The following is a 21,080-nucleotide window of genomic DNA, read 5'->3' as shown; positions in this document are numbered from 1 at the left end:
CACTATGTTTGAGCTGTATTCTTTTCTTCATACTAGAGAAATAATTTACTCTACTGAAATGCTGCTGTTGAAAGGTTGGCCTTCAACTTCAGTTCATCATTATTTCTTTGAAGTCTTTTATGCCATGTACTAGGAAAGATGAAGATCAGGCTAAAGCCTTTTTTGTGGTTATGCTTCTGCCTCTGCCACGATATAAATAATATAATATAATATAATGCCAAGCGGAAAATTTCTGTCGTGCACCTCCAAATTTTTCTAACTACGCAGACGGACACACGCGGAAAACTGGTGGAAGAACAGGAGCTTCTAGCAGCAGAAATTCAGAAATACAGGCATTTATACAATTCATCACACAGAGATCACCGCAATAACCAAGTTATGAACAATTCAGCACGTGAAATTAAAACTAATTGCTGAAATGCTATTATTCGGTAAAATGCCTTGTTATAAGTGGTGTAAACAATGGCAAACTTCTTCTACTCTAGTTTAGTACTAGAGCAGACTAGGCAGACGTGTGTTTGCGATACACTGCACCTGCAGTTTGGGAGCAGATGCCGCATGGAGTATGAAGTCACACACGGTCTCTTGAGCGGATTTCCAAGCATCTCATTTCTGCACGGCTCGTTCATGTGGAAAGCATAACCCAGCCGTGAGGGGGCGTGGCTGCTAAAATGTAATTTGTCCACACGGACCTCGTGGACGCGGCTAGCATAAAACAAGCTTAAGGCACAATTTAGCACACAGTCTTGTGTGGAATAAGTTTAAACTTTATTTTGATGACGTTATCTGGTTCTCCTTGTCTTAAAAAGTTCCTTGATCTTGTATGAGATTGTATTTCAGCAAACTTGATACTGTGCTATGCTATCACATCTCTCCCAGTGGTGGCCTGCCCTCAAGGCCAACATATTTCTTTTTTCTTGAAAAAAAAAATAAAAAATCAAACACCATCCCTTGTCCTGAACTGGTGTTGTTTCCTGACCCTCTGTTTCCTTTGTCCTAAGAATGCAGACTCCTCTTTTTGCTTTCCCCTCATTAATATGCAGAGTGGAGCTGTAAGTTGTGGAAGATCTTGGTGGAAAGATAAGGATAATTTAGAGCTGTCTTCTGATCCATGTGCAAGGTAGACATCAAAGAACTCCTGAAGATTAGGAGAGAGCGCTCCTGCTTTGTCAAAATGATCCCTGCAACTATTTTAAGTCATGCAGACTTATCCTTTAAAATTTTATGTATTTATTTATTTATTTTGTGATATTGAAAATTTATTGCTACTCAATATACATTTTAATGCTGGATGTGACACAGTACATAAGCTAATTAGTGTAGACTGGTGAGTCTGTTCATTCATTTAGCAAGTTAAATCATTGATGTATACCATTACAAATACTTCAGATATAATATTAGTGAAGTGCTGAGTGTAGCTAGTGGTGTCCCTTTTAAAATACAGGTAAAACAGCAGCCTCGGCAAAAGAGCCTACTAACTATGTGACAAATTTTGCTTAATTAAATCAGCTGTTAATTCATTCAGATGCACTAACTTATTATGAGTTTCAGAAGTGTATTTTTCTTGTAGGAAGATCTGCAGATGACAACAACTTAAAGGTACCCTGTACCTAACCCTAACCCTACCTGACTGAAAAACATTTCTGACAGGCCCCTGTTAACCTAATATATCTTGTATGCTAGTATACACATTTATCGACTCAGGAACCTTCTTTCAGAATATAGCATTGGAAGCTACACGATAAGCTAACATCTGCAATTTGCATTGACTGACAATGTTAATGCTGGAACTTTGTACTCTGCTTTTTCTGTGAAATATATTGTACGCTGTGATGTGAAAATGTATAGCTAATACTTTGTTGTGCCGCCTGCATTTCATGCATAATTATAAGTTCAGTAACTGACCTACAAAGATGATGTGATGTTCACGCTCAATTACATAATAATATACCTGAAATGCACAATCCAATGTTGCCAGTGAAACATCTGACCACGCATGCTAACTTAGGTTTGTATTAAAAGAGAATCTGCAGACTATCATGCTTATTATTTGTAGTGTATAGAGTTTAGATTGTCAACAGCCAAATGTTTTTTCACAGCAGCCAAGGCTTGATACGTCCTCATGAAATCCAATAATTCTGATTCACACAAGCAAAGATTTGGTTGATATACACACATGGACAAAATAGTTGGTACCCCTCAGTTAATGAAAGAAAAACCCTCAATGGTCACAGAAATAATTTGAATCTGACAAAAATAATTAACAAAAATTCTATGAAAATTAACCAATGAAAATCAGACATTGCTTTTGAACCGTGGTTCAATAGAATTATTTTTAAAAATAAACTCATGAAACAGGCCTGGACAAAAATGATGATACCCTTGACTTAATATTGTGTTGCACAACCTTTTGAGGCCATCACTGCAATCAAACCATTTGTGTAACTGTCAGTGAGACTTCTGCACCTCTCAGCAGGTATTCTGGTCCACTCTTCATTAGCAGACTGCTCCAGTTGTCTCAGGTATGAAGGATTCCTTCTCCAGACGCCATGTTTCAGCTCCTTCCACAGATGTTCAATAGGATTTAGATCAGGGCTCATAGAGGCCACTTCAGAATAGTCCAATGTTTTCCTCTTAGCCATTCTTGGCTGTTTTTAGCTGTGTGTTTTGGCTCATTATCCTGTTGCAAGACCCATGACCTGCGACTGAGACCAAGCTTTCTGACACTGGGCAGCACATTTCTCTCTAGAATACCTTGATAGTCATTAGATTTCATTGCACCTGCACAGATTCAAGACACCCTGTACCAGATGCAGCAAAGCAGCCCCAGAACATAACAGAACCTCCTCCATGTTCCACAGTAGGGACAGTGTTCTTTTCTTGATATGCTTCATTTTTGCATCTTTGAACATAGAGCTGATGTGCCAAAAAGTTCCAGTTTTGTCTCGTCTGTCCATAGGACATTCTCCCAGAAGCTTTGTGGCTTGTCAACATGCAGTTTGGTAAATTCCAGTCTGGCTTTTTTAGGATTTGTTTTCAACAATGGTGTCCTCCTTGGTCGTCTCCCATGAAGTCCACTTTGGCTCAAACAACGACGGATGGTGTGATCTGACACTGATGTACCTTGACCTTGGAGTTCACCTTTAATGTCTTTAGAGGTTGTTCTGGGCTCTTTTGTTACCATTCCTATTATCCATCTCTTCCATTTGTCATCAATTTTCCTCCTGCTGCCACATCCAGGGAGGTTGGCTATAGTCCCATGGATCTTAAATGTCTGAATAATATGTGCAACTGTAGTCACAGGAACATCAAGCTGCTTGGAGATGGTCTTATAGCCTTTACCTCTAACATGCTTGTCTATAATTTTCTTTCTAATCTCGTGAGACAACTCTCTCCTTGGCTTCCTCTGGTCCATGTTTAGTGTGGTACACACCATGTCACCAAACAGCACAGTGACTACTGTAACCCTATAAATATGCCGACTGACTGATTACAAGTTTGTAGACACCTGTGATGCTAATTAGAGGACACACCTTGATTGAACATGTCCCTATGGTCACATTATTTTCAGTCTTTTCTGGGGGTACCATCATTTTTGTCCAGGTCTGTTTCATGAGTTTATTTTTTAAAATAATTCTGTTGAACCACAGTTCAAAAGCAATGTCTGATTTTTATTGGTTAATTTTCATAGAATTTTTATTTATTATGACTTTTGTCAGATTCAAATGATTTCTGTGACCATTGTGGGTTTTTCTTTCATTAACCGAGGGGGACCAACAATTTTGTCCACGTGTGTATATCTGTGAAATACATATATTAGCCAGTGCTTGGTTTTGAACTGGCCATACATGGGTGGCTTGTCCTCTTGATTTCTCAGCAGTGAAAAATTAACAAGCTAACATCACTGCACATCCTTAAACAATTATTGTTTTTTTTTTATTTTTATTTTTTTTTTTGTGGTCTTGTTTAAAAATATTAAACATTGTTACAATGTATCATACCAAAGAAAGCAATCTGTAATTGTGGTCACTCCCATATAATATCTCAAACCTCAGCTGATATTATTCCATTTGTGAAGGACTCTTGATCAGCATCAAAAAATCACTTGCCAGACAGCTTTTGAGCTTAGAGTTGCCTTGACGACTGAGGGTGAAGGCAGGAGGGGTTAAAAAAGGCTGATTAAATTTTCCACTCTTTGCATGCCATCGGGAAGAGTGGGATTTAGTGAGAATGCCTGTCTCTTGCTGATTAGCTTTCAAATTGCAGTTTGCTGCTTGGCACTTGCATGTTTATCAAAGAACCAATTCTCTTGGTAGCCCCTTGTCTCATTTCAGTAGCTAATAGAGGAACTGCAGTGTGGAATTTACAATTAATTACACAGACAGTATGGACATACATTAGGAAAGGTTTTGACAGATGTTTGATTAATCAGGGTATATTAGAGGTGATAATACAATTGCATTCACATACTGTAATATATTTTAAATATACCCCTTTGGATAAACAGATTTTAACCTCATGTTGTTGATACATATACATTTTCCCGTGTACAGAGAACATAGCAGGGTTATTAGCTTTTTTAAACCTGCTTTCTCAAAGCTTTTTTTTCTACCCTACAGTACATTTAATGGGATTTAGGAAACTGAGTAAAGTAAGGCAGAGCTGCAGGTTTACCAATTATGTCATGAATTGAATAGTCAACTGACAGAAAATGTATCTGCAAATAGTTTCAAAACAATATCTAAGCATAAAATATTGCAAAAGTGACAGACAAATGTTCTTTGGTCCAAGCTTCCAAAATGTGACTATTTTTTAGTTTTGGTTGTTTTGTTGTCTAATGTTTTCAAGAGTTTGTGAATATTTTTTGAGGAAACAATTGGCAGCTAAATTTAAATTGTTAGTTTCAGACCACCTGTTAAAAGTGAATAGTTTTTTTTGCAAAACAATATTAAAGGTAAGAGAGAGCAGGAAGCACAAGCACATGACAAAATGAAATGAAAAACAGCAACAAATTTTTCAAATTATTTTAATTAAATTTGAAAATAAAGACATTATGAAACTCCTAACTTTTTTCTACTTGGATCAGGCTGTCTTGCAACACTTTTGTTTTTGTGGTACAGCTTGTCATAACTTGCTCAATCAGTTATAAAACTTTCATTTATTTTTATAACCCAATATATCATATTAAAAAGTATTCTATATGTTAGTTTTATCTTACATAAAACTACATACGGTTCAGAAAATATCACTAGTTGACTTCTGCATTATCCAATCTTACAGTTAATATGTGCTCAAATATGTGATTTCTCATTATCAGACTACTACTCGTCCAATACTGCAGATTCTGCATCACTTAAATAATAAGAAATAACTGAAAATTTATAGTTCCTGAGATGTTGTCATCCAAACACAGTTAATGGGTAATTTAAAAAACAGAAATATCTTGGTAGCAGAGGACCCCTGATAATTTGAGATGGAATAACACTATTTTCATATGAGCAAGGAGCAAATGATCTAAATCTGTGAAATGAAAGGGAAGTAATTCATCACAAGAAAGTTGTTGAGAATTATAACCAATTATGTCGCTTCTCTCAGCTCTATGAAGCTGTTTAGGTCTTCCTGGGTAAGGTCTACTTCGTCTAGTTTTAGCTGCTTTTTGTTTTTGCTGCAAACTTAGTTCTCATCAATCTAGCTAGTGGATATAGTGGAATAATTAGTGATTTAAAAACAAGATGTCTGTAGAGTAGCTGGGGAAATATGTCTACTGGATGGTTAAATATGCAAATTTATTCTTATTAACACTTTCAAATTTTATCTTTCTATTGTAGTAATGGCTCAACTTCAGTATTACCTTAGTTTGTTTACTATATTGCAATAGCTCTAATGCTTTCTCAAATTGTCAAAGTCTGAGCTGTATTATCTAGCTTTCTCTAATGTAGCAAGAGACACACTTTGTGTGTGGTACTCATTGGGGCACTGACAGCTCCAACCTGGTATAGATAGCCTCCGATTGGGGATTTGTGTTTGTGTATGCAAATGCCTTGGGCTAAATCATTAAGTGTACTTATGCCTCTGTTTGAACATAGTACAGTAGCTGTGAAGAATGTGTAGGCAACTGCACAGAAATCATTCTCCTAGACTTGATGTACTTTACCAAATGTCTCTATTAAGAATTTAAAAAGACAATAATGCCATTATTTCTCTAACTAGCATTTTTGGACAATTTCCTCTGGCCATGATCAGAACAATAGATTTTCTGTGCTGCTTAAGTACAGACTCAGCTTACAGCTAACACAGAGAAGAACTCAACCGATTCAGGGAAATGTTGCATAATTGTCATTGTTAAGCAAGTCTTCCAACAAGGCATTTCAAGTCTATTTCCCCACTATAAGTGAGAGATCATTTCCAATCAGAACATTGAATTCTTTTTTGATATGAATTTGCAAAAAAACCCCAAAACACACACATTCTTTCATGTCCAAGTGAAAACAGACTTATACAAAGTAATGTCAATTAATTAAAAGTATAAATAAGTGATTGCATAAGTGTTCAGTGATATATATGACATTATAATTGTAAAATGTCATTCTTTTCACCATCAATCTGCATTCAGTAAATCATAATGGTGAATCAAGAATTTCAGATAATGTTTTTCTTAGAAATTGTGAAATTGTGATTGTGCTGATTTCATCCATAGTACATGCCCAATAGCTGTAAGTTGTGATGATTGTTGATGATTATTTTGTTTTTATCCTTCTTGTATCTTCAATGTAGCACTTTGAGATTTGCCTAAATGAAAAGTGCATTACAAATAAAATTTATTATTATTATAAAATCTTCATTTTAAAATTTGTAAAAACACCTTGAAACCATCTTACAAACAAACATGATCTATCGTGGTGATGCTCTTCACTGCAATTATAGCACTATTATCTCTTGTGGAAATGAGAGTCCTTGGGATTTGGAGGCAATCACTGTTAGAGACACATAACAAGGCACAATAGCTCCTAGGGAGAGCAAAAGTAAGGGGTGGCAAATGGTTTAGACAGAGGAATTGGTGCATAGAGGGTGACAGAGTTAAAGGGGTTTGGAGTTAGAGATTTAATGGGAGGGAGGATAAGAGTGACAGGAAAAGGGGGGCTGTTAGAACGAGAGGGAGGCTGTGCAGCAGTTAGAGCCGCTAGATAAGATAAAGAAGAAATCATTCAGTCAATCAGTCCAGGCCATTGTGCAATCATCAGATCTCATCTGTTTTCAAGAGCAATTCTGCCTTATATTGAGCTGTTGTGTCTCAAACAGTGAGACTGCAGTGGGGGACATTAACCCGTGCAATGCCACCTGCACCTGACGGTAGTGGGATGTCAAGATTAGTGTAGGGCTGACCCGAATAGCAGTTTCTGGGCTCCGGATATTCGACCCCGATTAGTAATGAGTGTCCGAATATTCGGTTAGGTTCGTAATGTCCAACGGGGTGGGGGTGGGTGGGTGGGATCTCAAAATAAATATTAGGATGCCACCGTCACGACTGGATATTCGGATATTCGGGTCCAGCCCCAGATTAGTGGTGAAATATCCGCAAACAATTTTGTTACTTCAGAATGCTTCTGATATTTATAGTTATATTTCATATACTCATACTCTGGTCACTTTAAGTATGGACAGGTGTCATAGTAAAAAAAAAAAAAAAATTACATACAAACTAGTAATGCATGTGTCCCAAGGGTGCTAAGATATGAACGTTTATATACAGCATATATTGCTAATTAGACACTGTAACGCTATCAGCTGGAGTGCTGAAGAGAGAAAACTAATGCTGAAGTGAAAATATTTTAAGTCTTGTCACTGATAAATAGAGCCTTATGTGTATAGCCATGGCCAAAAGTTTTGAGAATTACACTAGTATTGGTTTTTACAAAGTTTGCTGCTTCAGTGTTTTTAGAGCTTTTTGTCAGATGTTACTATAATATACTGAAGTATAATTACAAGCATTTCATAAGGGTCAAAGGCTTTTATTGACAATTACAGTACGTTTATGCAAAGAGTCAATATTTGCAATGTTGACCCTTCTTTTTCAAGACCTCTGCAACTCGCCCTGGCATGCTGTCAATTAATTTCTGGGCCACATCCGGACTGATGGTAGCCCATTCTTGCATAATCAATGCTTGGAGTTTGTCAGAATTTATGGGTTTTTGTTTGTCCACCTGCCTCCTGAGGACTGACCACAAGTTCTCAATGGGATTAAGGTCTGGGGAGTTTCCTGGCCATGGACCCAAAATTTCGATGTTTTGTTCCCCAAGCCACGTTGTTATCACTTTGGCCTTATGGCAAGGCGCTCCATCATGCTGGAAAAGGCATTGTTCGTCACTGTTCTCGGATGGTTGGGAGAAGTTGCTTTCAGAGGATGTTTTGGTACCATTCTTTATTCATGGCTGTGTTCCTAGGCAAAATTGTGAGTGAGCCCAGTCCCTTGGCTGAAAAGCAACCCCACACATGGATGGTCTCAGGATGCTTTACTGTTGGCATGACACAGGACTGATGGTAGCGCTCACCTTTTCTTCTCCTGACAAAGTTTTTTCCAGAAGCCCCAAACAATCGCAAAGGGGATTCATCAGAGAAAATGACTTTACCCGAGTCCTCAGCAGTCCAATCCCTGTACTGTTTGCAGAATATCAGTCTGTCCCTGATGTTTTTCCTGGAGAGAAGTGACTTCTTTGCTGCCCTTCTTGACACCAGGCCATCCTCCAAAAGTCTTCGCCTCACTGTGCATGCAGATGCACTCACACCTACCTGCTGCCATTCCTGAGCAAGCTCTGCACTGGTGGTGCCCCGATCCCGCAGCTGAATCAACTTTAGGAGACCGTCCTGGCGTTTGCTGGACTTTCTTGGGCGCCCTGAAGCCTTCTTCACAACAATTGAACCTATCTCCTTAAAGTTCCCGATGATTCGATAAATGGTTGGTTTAGGTACAATCTTAGTACCAGCAACATCCTTGCCTGTAAAGCCCTTTTTGTACAAAGCAATGATGGCTACACGTGTTTCCATGCAGGTAACCATGGTTAACAGAGGAAGAACAATGATTTCAAGCACTACCCTCTTTTAAAGCTTCCAGTCTGTTATTCTAACTCAGTCAGCATGACAAAGTGATCTCCACCTTATCTTCATCAGCACTCTCACCTGTGTTAATGAGAGAATCACTGACATGATGTCAGCTGGTCCTTCTGTGGCAGGACTGAAATGCATTGGAAATGTTTTTGGGGGGATTACGTAAGTTCATTTTCATGGCAAAGAGGGACTTTGCAATTAATTGCAATTCATCTGATCACTCTTCATAACATTCTGGAGTACATGCAAATTGCCATCATAAAAAATGAGGCAGTAGCCTTTATGAAAATTAATATTTGTGTGATTCTCAAAACGTTTGGCCACGGCTGTAAATTCTTTCAAAATAGCTGTCTTTTCTTGGTCTAATTTTTTGTTCAGTAGGAAAACAGTTTATTGCTTCAGACTCTTGAAAAGCTAAGATTTTATTTTATGTGGATGTCATTTACACTAGGGGATGTTTGTTTTTCTGTCTCTCTATCAGTAATTTTGTTACTTTGCATCTCATATTTTATTGGATTATTTTGCTGTCTGTTGTCTTGATCTCCATTACACTTCCATTTATAGAAATGAAATAATTTAAAACAGTGCAGGCAAACCTTTGATTTTGCCATGTTTTACTGTCTATGTAATTTTACCCGTATTTCTTTCAGATGCCAGCCGAAAAATCAGTGGTGAAGTGACCAAACCTGCCTATGGGTGCCAGGTGACTGTCCTGTCAGAGCAGGAAAAACAAATGATTAAGATGTACCGAAGGGAAGAGAAGAAAGAGAAGAAGAGAGCCAAAGGAACCGATGATGCCGACTCCTCAGAAGCTGTCTTGACCTTTGATCCAAGAGAGATGAGAACCCAGCGGTATATCATCTTTCCAAACTTCCTCTTCTTCCTTTTTCTCTCATTTTTTTGTTCTCTCTTTCCATCTCCATCTGTGATCTCGGGTATCTGCCTCAAAAATAACAAACTTTTTCCATTTTTTATGACTACTTGGCTGCAGCTTTATGAAAAAAAAGTTCAGCATGTCTGCAGCTTGTCTCATTTTTCCTTGAAAAAGATTTTTCTAAAAGTTTAATTTCTGAGGATAAAAAAAAGGAGAAGTGATCTGTTTAATTAAAACTTAGCATGGCCAAATCTAGCACAGTGTGAAGGAAAAGATTAGTGCAGAGGTAAGCCACTTTAGGAAGGAACATAATGCCTCACATCTTTGCCACTTCATTTGAATCATTCATCAATGGTGCTATTTATTTTTGAAGCAGACATATCGATGGAGATGGTTCCTGTATGAATCCAAGTGATTGTCCATATGTTACCGTGCCAATTTTTGTTCCTTTGTAGACATGTTAAAATGACATCGGTATTTTAATTTTCTTTTTTCATCTTAAATGCTCAGTTTTATGGTATAAAACACTACTTTTTTTTTTTTGCTGTAGTTGCCTTTAGTGTTTTATGTGAAATGTGTCTTGTGTGTTAATACAGAGAGCAGGCCCTCCTGACTGCACGACGTGAACCTGTACTGAGCAGACAAAGAGTATATGAATGTATCCGATATCCTAATGTCTACAACAGCTATGCAGAAGCCACGAAGACACCTGCATTTGTTGGAGGAGCCAGGGTGAGGTTCAGAATAACACCCAAAAACACTCTGTTTTTTTAGGTGATGCTTAGTTGACTTTTGACTGCATGACCAATTGACTCTCAGCAGCATGTGATAGCTTGTCTTTTCTTTATGATCGTGGTAGTGACAGCGTTTGTGACTCAGTCTGATGAGCATATTAAATGGGCCCTATTGAAATTGGCTTAGTATTGCCATCAGCTCTAGTTAATCATAATCACTCATGAGAAGATGATCTGATTTACACAGCTTTCAAAATCAACAAAACTGATAATTTAATTTGCTATATGTCTATTTTTGACTCAGCAGATTGAGTCATATTTTCAGAAGACCTTCAGTAAATCTATGAAAGAGCCAAAATGCATGATTTCCAATGATTCTATCATAGATAATTAGGAGTTGTAGGAATCATTGGAAGCTTAGAACCACCATTATATGCATCTTCTTTACTATTATATGTAAACTTTTGTATGCACATACAACTGTAAGCATGTACAGTTTATATATATGTGTGTGTGTGTGTGTTTGTGTATTTATATACATATATATATATATATATATATATATATATATATATATATATATATATATATATATATATATATATATATATATATATATATATATATATATATAAAAGATTGCTGTTATCTGTTATAACAGATGTTTTGTAAGTTATAGTTAACAAAGAAGCTTTCAAAAAAGAAACAAAAATGCATGACAAAACATATGGTTGTGTATGTTTTTTGTTTTTTTTGGTAACTCCCGTGAATTCTGATTAAGTTGTTTCAAACGAAAACGTTGTTTTGTACAACGTCTTTTTGGTATGTTGTTTATGTGAACCCATGTTGCTCCATACTATGCTACTCACATTTGCATGCTACAGTCATAGTAATTCAAATCACAAACCACAGAACGCAGACAAAAAGCACATCTAACCATGAATCACAATTAATTTTCACCCCATGTATCACACAGTACAAAAACAATGACCAAACACCTTATTTGTTGCATTGCTGGATTTTTAATAATGGTATGTTTTACATGGATTTTAATACATATGGCCTGTTCTATTTCCTGTTTTGTTTTCCTGGGCCGTTACATGCAGTGGTTTAGATGTTGTACATGGCCAAAACAAGTTTAAGCATAAAAATACATTTGGTTATTATGAATATTCTTACACATTGCTGTTTTTAAAAATCTACCTATGTGACTTTTGAATCTTTGGGATCATTTGTGATGACTAAGGTTTTGTCTTTGTTTTTGTGTGTGACATTCAGATGCTTCTACCAGAGGGAATCCGAAGAGAGAACATTAAGATGTATGAGGAGGTAGAAATCCCGCCAAATGAGCCCATGCCCATTGGCTTCGAAGAGAAGCCTGTCTTCATCTCTGAACTAGATGAGGTAGGACTTACACTGTGCATTTGTGCCTGTTTTTTTCTGTGTTTGTAGACTGTGTATAGATAAGAAGTTACCACTCAAGCTGAAGGTTAATGAAAGAGAATTATTTGAACAAACCGAAGCTAATTGTTTTCCCAGCTTCTTGTTCAGATTTGAGTGTGAAACCACCGTCCTCACAAAAAACACTGATCTCGCAAAGCATACCTGACGCAATTGCCAAAGTTATAACAGTTAGAATGGTCTCTGCAAGCCAACATGAGATTTTATAAATCACAGTTCTGTTTCAGGTTATTTATTACCTTTTTTTTGTATGTGTCTGTGTGTGTTGAGAATCTGAATGAAACACAGTCAGCCAAAGCATATAGTCAGCTGTCGCCTCTTTTAAGTTCTGTTAGATATCCACTGTGGGATGTTCTTCCTTTGTCACATTAACAAAGATATCCAGCCAACGTTGATTGATTGACTGACTGACTGATCTCACACTGTAAAGATAGATGTTTGTTTTTAGACTGCATTGCTGAGGCTCCCAGATATTTCAGGGCTTGGAAAACACACCCCAGGCTTGCCTCAGTGTCCTGCATCTAATTTTTCTTGCTAATGAGATTGCCTAATTAAGTGAACTTCTTTATGCAGTCATTCAGCTCACTTTTATTAAAACTGGTGCTGGAGGTGTAGTATTAATGTACAGCATACAGCATAAGTGAGTTCACCTTGTACACAATAACTTGAATGTCAGATGATTCAAAATAAAAACACCTCCAAATCACTGCAATTTCAAAACTAACAAGTAGACAAGTAGAGTATTTTTATGAACAATCAAAAACAAATTCTTTAGAAAAACTGCTTCAAAAATATAGGCCCCAAAGCAGAAACTGAGTACGACATCAGTCAAAACGTGTAATCACTAGGGCTGGACCCGAATATCCGAATATTCAGTCCCGACGGTGGTATCCGGATATTAATTTTAAGATCCGAACATTCGTCCCCGCCCCTCACCCCCCTGCTGGTTGGACGATGTCGCGCGATCGGTGTTTGTCTCGTGAATTCGCCCAACGTGTAAGTCGGACGTTACTGTAGGAACCGATCCTAATACCACCCCCCACCCTTACCCCTGTCGGACGTTACCAACCGGGCCGAAAATTCAGCTCCTTCCTCTGTTAGCTCACCGTCTGACCTCACGGACCCAAGCGAATATTCCTGTACAACATGTAGACCTTTCTTTATGTGTGGCTTTATGAAGTGAAAAAATAAGTTTTTTCCAGTGTAAATATTTTCAATGTAAAATCCTACTTTCAGAACCAGGTACTGCCTAATGCAACAAGCAGGAAGCCCAGGAGCCATTAAATGCATTTTTAATTGCTAAGCCAAAACTGTAAAATACATTTATTTCAGTAGCAGTTCAAAAACTGTTTCAGAAAGCCTTTGGGCAGAGAATCACCATGTAGAACTTATTGTAAATCCTGAAAGACGTCAGGACTTTGGGGAAGCCAGTCGAAAACCGTAATCCTAGCCTGCTTTAGCCATTCCTTTACCCCTTTTGATATGTGATGTGGGCTGTCACCTTGTTTGTACACCCAGCTGTCCCCAAGACACAAACTTCTGGCTGATGAATTTTCTTCATTATTCCATTTATGTTGTGTAAAACTGCAAAACTGCTCTAGTACATAGTACCACCCCACCATGCATAGTGTTCTTAGAGTTAATAGCCTCACCTACTCCCCTCCAAACATTTCCGGTCATTGTGGCCAAATAGCTCAATTTTTGTTTTATCTAAACACAGAAATTTCCTTTAGAAGGGCTTTTCCTTGTCCATGTCATCAGCAGCAAAATTCAGTTGAGCGTTAATACGCTGAAGATCTATAATAAATCTATGGAAGAACCAAAATGCATCGTCATTTTTTGTGACAAAGATTCATACGTTTCACTGATTCCATCATATTATCAGATCATTTTATTAAATGCGTCATTGGAAACTGAAGACTGCCATGATATGTACGATTTTTACAAGTGTGTGTAAACGTTTGTTCACAGCTGTTTGTACTCAGCTACATCCAATAGCATCGGGAGGGCTCACTGACTAAGTAGTACCAAAACAAACAAAAACAGACAGACAGACAAACAAAAAATAACACTTTTTAAAGCATAACTAAAAGTGATATGTGTAATTTGCAACTGTGGGCCATACAGGCAACAGCTGAACCTACATGACATCAATAGTGGTTCTGACTAGCACATTCCAGGCCTTAGACTTGATAAAATTCCAGGGCACTGATTACTTTCCTAGCTCATATAATTTGTATCTACAATTTTAAGTCCATCTGTATGAACAACAGAAATTGCCTCCATATGTGTTCAGCTGACTGGAGAGTTTGGTGATGCCCCAAATATGTGTTATCCTCCATCTTAGTGAACAGAGAATGAGTGAGTGATGTTCCTTTTTAATGGAAGTGCTGTAGCTCTCAGCCAGCTGTCAGCTAACACAATGACCTGTCAGTCTGGCTGACACCTTGAGTGACAAACCCACACTCATACTGGTACATGCATTCCCTCTTGACTGTGGCAGGCTTTCCTAAGGCACTCACTACTTGGCTCTTTTTGGGGGCAGAAAACCAGAAGTTCAGTTTAGTGTGGCCCTTGGGGATTAGGAGGACTCAAGCGGAGTCCAGACACACATCATTGTCTTTTAAATGCTCGACTTCCATCCTGTCTGCTGAAGTCGTCTTTGTAATCTGTCACTACCACATAACTAGTGAAGATGCAGCAGTGTGAAAGGTCAGCCTTTCTTCTCTGAGTTTGACCTTTTGTTTATGAAGGCACTAAATTGTGATACCCGTAAACCTCAAAATCATTTTGTAACACTTCAGGAGACAGGTTTAACTGCTCACCTGTCTTAACCTTCCTGTCACTCATGCTAATGAACATCATAATAAACAGGATTCAGCTTTGGTGCTTGTGTCTGCATGTAATTGAGTGTGTATGTGCGTGTGTAAGTGAGTGTGTGCACGTGTCTTGTGCCATGACAAATTGATAAACGGAGAGTTTAGTCACATCCACACTGTTGCTCTTGTTGTTTTCATAGTTTATTATACTGGCACAGGTCTGTCTGTCTGTGTGTGTGTGTGTGTGTGTGTGTGTGTGTGTGTGTGTGTGTGTGTGTGTGTGTGTGTGTGTGTGTGTGTGTGTGTGTGTGTGTGTGTGTGTGTGTGTGTGTGTGCGTGCACTGTAAATGCTGAGGTTACTTAAATGCCTGTCAATTTCAATCCTAATTGGAGTTGTCTGAAAATTTGACCGTTAGTTCATCTATTAACCATAGATATGTGTTCACAGAGAAAGAATATCATATGGTCAAATTACATTTTGTAAATATTATAGCGATTTTATGTCCATGGTATCCTTCTGGTTTTTTTTGTTTTTTTTTTTAACTTGAGCTGCACCCAGCTCATTTTTGAATGTTTTGCTTTGCCAGCCTAAACAAGTTGATATTAATCTCTGTCAGTGCTGTTTGTGGAGCATTGCTACAATACATACAGATGTTGCTATAATAATAACATTTCAAAATGTGAACACTGTGCCGACATGTTGCTAATGTACAATCAAACATCTGAACTAATATTTAATTCTGTATATAGATCTAGATACCCGTCTTTATTTGGTTAGATAAGTTCAAAGTGTTTCATCTGTTTGTTCCAAATGCTCTATGACACTATTTACATTCTGGCTTTTGGTTATCTATACTTTCTCCCTGATCATCTGAGTTGGATGCAAAATAAAAAAATCCAAATATTCGGATCTCAAAATAAATATTCTGTCACCTCCGAATATTCGGCTATTCGGGTCCAGCCCTACCCCTGCCTTCACCCTAAGTCAGCTGGGATAGACTCCATGTTAAAATCTAAAGAACATAAGCATAGTCCAGTTTCTGTTTGTATAAAGCATCCTATTCTATATACAGTATGTTTTGTCCTTTGAAGCAGATGTATCTCATCACAGCTATGACGTTAAAGTCTCCATGGCTTATATACAATAAACAAGTTATTAATGATGTTGCATCACTGGACGGACTAATTTATACCTATAAGCATTACTTGTGAAATTCATACCCATTATATTGGGACTGCAGGTTTAACATAGTGTTATGGTTTTATCTATAAGAATGAGAATGAGCAATGTTGGCAATCTAGGACCACGTGACAGTTGAAGAGTCTAAGGAATTTCTTAGATAAATATACAGACAAAGCAGCTTCAGGATTAGTTCTGCTGTTTGGGTGTTGCTGGTTTTCTAGGATGATTTAGAATGGATTAATCAGGTGTTTCTCTCTCCAGGGAATTAATTTCTTAGAGGGCAAAAATAACAAGGTATTAGTAAACATTTTGTGTGTTTCAAACAGATATTTAGCTATTACTGAATTCCTGTCCTAGGTTTTCATGCAAAGATTTAAACCTAAACAATCTGAATAGAAGCTGAAATACATTTTCTAAGGCTCCATCGCTGTCTTCTCATACTTTCTAAAAAGCTTATCTCTTATTTTCCCAGAGTTTCTCCCTAACTCATTCAAAGTTCCTGTGTAACTGATATATATTGATATGGAACCTCGTCTGCTGAACGATGTGAATTAGCCTCAGTCAAGCAGTGGCTCTATTCATTAACGTAAGCCTGGGCAACTCTGGAACAAAGTGCCTCACTCCTCTAAAGTGCCAGCACACAATGCCTAATAAGTCTTTACGTGCTATTAGGAGGGCTTTGAAAGGCAGGCTGAAAAGTCTGATGCTCCCCCTCCTTTCAGTTTACACTGAGTGCCGATTGTCATTTATTGAAAGATGTAATGGGGAAACACGGCTGTGCAAGCCTCTGTAACCCTAACCTCCGCCTTTAATAGCATGGCGAAACATTCAAAGTGGGGAATTTATTAGGGTGCTTTTTAACTAATGAATCAGTGCCTAGCCATCTCGCACTTGCCACCATGGTAAAAGCCTTCCTATTTCATTCAAACAGATAAGTTACTGAGTGATTTGTACGAGCAGGTGCCACTCTTTGTAGCAATGGATCAAACATGCACAGAAAGTCCTACTGCACAAAAACTACACCTACTTGCTGATGTGCCTCATGTTACTAACAGCAGAATGGATGCTGTAGCTGAAATATAGACAGCAGTATTGACAGCACACACAGCTGCACTTCCCGTGACTTGGCTAGTAATTGATAGGAATTCACTCAGGCTACTAACACATTCTGAGAAATGACACATTCCCACAGGGAAATGGTCTGTAGAGGGAAAAGGATTAAGGAACACAGAAAGCTTTGCTGTTTAACAACTGCAGTGAGAGTTGTAGTGTGCGTGGGTTGGTTGAAAGGCATGAGTAATGAATGACTCTTCCCTCCCACTTTGTACTGTATATCACTTTGCTGCTTGACATGTAAAGGCCTGGTAATATTCCCTTGCGTGACAGATTTTTATAAGTAGTGTCCATTTTAAACAGATATTTTATTCACAAATTATTGTAAATAGAGATTGTTTAAAATTGTTTATGTTTATCTGAAATGAAGTTTCCTTCCAGCCAAGATTCCCTCCTGTCCTCTAGCAGGCTGATTGGAAGCTATTCACATCTCTGGATATGGGTTTTAACACAATGTAAGGACTGGAAGCTATATGCAGCATTTTTAGCTGTTGAATAATTATTCAGTAGTAACACACCAATGTCTTGCTTCGCACATAATCCTAAAAGGGTGCAATTCCAAATGACTGCAGACATTACATACCCACTCACTATAGTACTGAGCAGGTGTGGGTTTATTTTAAAGCTAAAGCATATTTGATTTGCCTCTGTTGTGACATTCCAATAGGTACTGCCTTAAAGCTTCTTGCTTTTTTTTTTAGAAAAAAAAATAACTTAGAGAGATAGGGGAAAATAGAACTGAATAGTTTTTAATCCTACCATTTAGACTTTATTATGGTCTTGATCTACCCCAAAGCTAATTTTTCTGGTTTTCCAGCACTTTTAAACCTTTCTAGTGCACAATTTACTGTTTTATATTATTTATCTCCTAAATTTAATTTTAGGAAAATAAAATTTTCCAATATCAGCCAGCATTTCTCACGGCGTGGGGGTGAACCCAAGCAGAGAGCACACAGACGAGGGACTGAGGCAAGAACAAGGTGGATTTTATTGTTTTAACAGAAGTAAAGGGAGTGCTGGACAGGGTGGGAAAACTGATGTCTGGAGTGACTGAACTAAAAAAGGGAGGATGGGGGGGTGACTTTACCAGGAACCGGCGGCCCGGTTGGCGTTCTCCATGGGGTGGGTCGGCGGCAGAGAGTGGGCAGGAGGGCCTCGTTCCAGGGGGGGCGACAGGCGGGGTGTTTTCCAGAGCCGAGGGGGGAGTACGGCAGGCAGAGACCCTCCATGATGAGCAGGGGTTCCAGGAGCAGGCAGCAGGTCCAAGGTGAGGGAGGTGGGGGGGGGGGGGGGGGGGGGGGGGGTCTGGTCAGGGCTGGATCCAGAGTGCAGGAGATGGGAGGACAGAGCAGGTGGAACCGGGCAGCTGGGTCAGCGGAGCTAAACAGAAAAACAGGGTTAGACAAGGCAAGGCTTTTTCAATGGTAAAATCACAGCAAAGGTGCAAGGCTAGACGACTGACTGCATGAGCAGAGTTTACTATCTGGCAGGGTGTGGAGTGTGCAGCCAGCTTTTATGGTGGAGATGATCATCAGGTGTGCTGCACCACAGCTGCCCGGAGTTCTGTTGACGAGTGATTGGTGATGAGCAGCAGCTGGACAGAGCAGGAAGGTGGAGAGAGGAATAGGAGGAAGGAGGGGGAGAGGGAGGATGAGGGAGGATGAGGGAGGTCAGGTGGGGGCTGAAGCTGGGACAGAGGAGGGAGCCCTGACAGCATTAGGAATAAGAATACTAATGCAACTGCATGAAATGCTCTAGATACATATAAATGGTACAATTCATTATCATAATATTATCAACATAACATAGACCTCATCTTGAATGAGGGATGAAAATATTGTCATGTGTTATTATAAAACATGGTGTTACGCCCAGTCTAGGGGTTACTGAATGCAACATGAAGTGCCATCCTGCCAGGGTCTCAAGCACCACACTACAACGTTTTCCCAAAGAAATTAACAATTTATTTATTTCAGAGAATGACTGACCTACCAAAATAAAAGTACAAAATTAAATACAAAATCTGTCCTCCCTCTCTAACTTAAACAAGTGAAACGAATAAAACAAAAAGTAGCAGCTCACTCCCTCCTACAACTAATTCAATACTTGGGTTTTTTATACAATGAACAAATTGAACGAATTGTGCTGGCTGCGTGCTGGTTGGGACGCCGCGGAGGATGGCCTGCCCATCTGACCCTCTCTCTTACCCTGGAAGCGACATCATCCTTCCACCTTATATCCGGCCTTCCCAGTCGCCCCAACCAATCCTGCGCCGACCCGTCTTCTGGTTTCCAACCCTGTCAGAGGTACAGCGCAGCTATATTTGCATATCAGATGGAAGAATACAAAGGAAACACAGAGCACAGGAAAAACACTATACTTACCTATATGACCGCAGTCGTAAAACAAGGAAAATTATATCAGATAAATGCCTTGTTGTCTCTGCAGGTGAGGTTAATAAAGACAAGCATAAGCCAATAACTGCTGTTTGGTCATAAAGTCTAGGTCCACAACTTAAAAGGGAGAGTGAAATGCACTGTACTTAAATGACTCACGGCGTAAATTGAGTAAAATGTACAATTCTACAGTACCAGTTCCATCTGTACAACATCACAGTCAATTCAATTCAATTTCAATTCATTTTTATTGATATAGCGCCTATTACAGGTCAAATTGTCTCAAGACGCTTTACAGAACCCATATACCTGAACCCTAAGAGCAAGCCAGTCTTGTTATATTCACAGCACCTTGTTCTCCTACTAGCAATGAAACTCAACATTTAAGTTGAGTTCAATATTTGACATTAAAAGTCTGCCAGAAAGATAGAGGACTCCCTGGTGCTGATTTTAATGTTAAATATTTATAGATGAAATGCTGAGTTTCACTGGAAAGCTCATATGACAGGGAATAATGTGTGAAACATCATCACATCACTGCAACCAATCTGAACCATATCACATAAGGCAGGGTGGATATACATATTCCTGTTCATATAAGCTCTAACATCATGCAGAAAGGGTTGCGATTCATTCATGTATGGGACTTTTTAATTTTTTTCTACAATAAAGTAAATAGAGACTGCGGTTTGATAATTTATTATATGGAAATGTATGGACTGCAGTGATTCTCTTTTCATCTTATGATGTTAAAATAATCATTTACAACAATCTTGTCTGCCAGTCAGATTGGAAGGTTGATGGGTCTAAATTTATGGGATAGATGCCGTCGTAGGTGTCAGATGAAGGTCTGCTGTAAGCTACTTTCTGCCTCAGCTCATGGTATCAGGTGAAAATGCCTTGTGCTGTTTTCTTTCCAGTGTGTTCTGCTATTACTGCTTTCACTCAGCATCCTTTGATTCTCGTGACTGTTGACAGCTTGCCCTCTCCTTCCCTGTTCAGGAAGGAGCGTATAAGCACTGGCCTGCAAAGATGAGGCACAGCTGAACAGCCCTCCATCCATAATTAATCCACCTTGATTGCATTTGTTAATCCAGTTTTGATGTGGGCTCCCCACAGCACACACACGTGGCTCAGTATGTTTGCTTAGACTTGTAAACAGAAATTGTGAGTCTTCAAGGCCCCTTTGACGGATTCAAAGGTTCAGGACTTTTAGTCTGGTCTGGTGGTAACAGCATGCTAAAATAGAAAAAGAGATCACCATAAAAAAAATCTTCATATTTTCTGCAGGCCATTGAAAATTGCATGTGTAGTGTGGTTCACTCAGTTTGTGGTTAAATTGAAAAAAAGAATTTTGTTGTATGGCCATAATTAGTGGTTTATATTTGTTATATCTAT

At 38.7% G+C, this 21,080-nt stretch overlaps 1 protein-coding gene across 3 annotated transcripts in view; it reads left to right on the top strand.

Moving 5' to 3' along the window:
- ascc3 (activating signal cointegrator 1 complex subunit 3) overlaps positions 1–21,080 on the top strand; it is a 245,403-nt gene that overhangs the window by 29,649 nt on the left and 194,674 nt on the right. For all 3 annotated transcript variants that reach the window (XM_023266526.3, XM_035946542.2, XM_055013994.1), the window contains exons 6-8: positions 9,753–9,954; positions 10,573–10,708; positions 11,989–12,114. In XM_023266526.3, the coding sequence (XP_023122294.2) occupies positions 9,753–9,954; positions 10,573–10,708; positions 11,989–12,114 (464 nt within the window). The remainder of the gene's footprint in view (positions 1–9,752; positions 9,955–10,572; positions 10,709–11,988; positions 12,115–21,080) is intronic.

This window comes from Amphiprion ocellaris, chromosome 9 (assembly GCF_022539595.1).
Source record: "Amphiprion ocellaris isolate individual 3 ecotype Okinawa chromosome 9, ASM2253959v1, whole genome shotgun sequence".
Classification (NCBI taxonomy): Eukaryota; Metazoa; Chordata; class Actinopteri; family Pomacentridae; genus Amphiprion; species Amphiprion ocellaris.
Note: the sequence above shows the minus strand (reverse complement) of the source record. Positions and strands in the feature narration are given on the sequence as shown.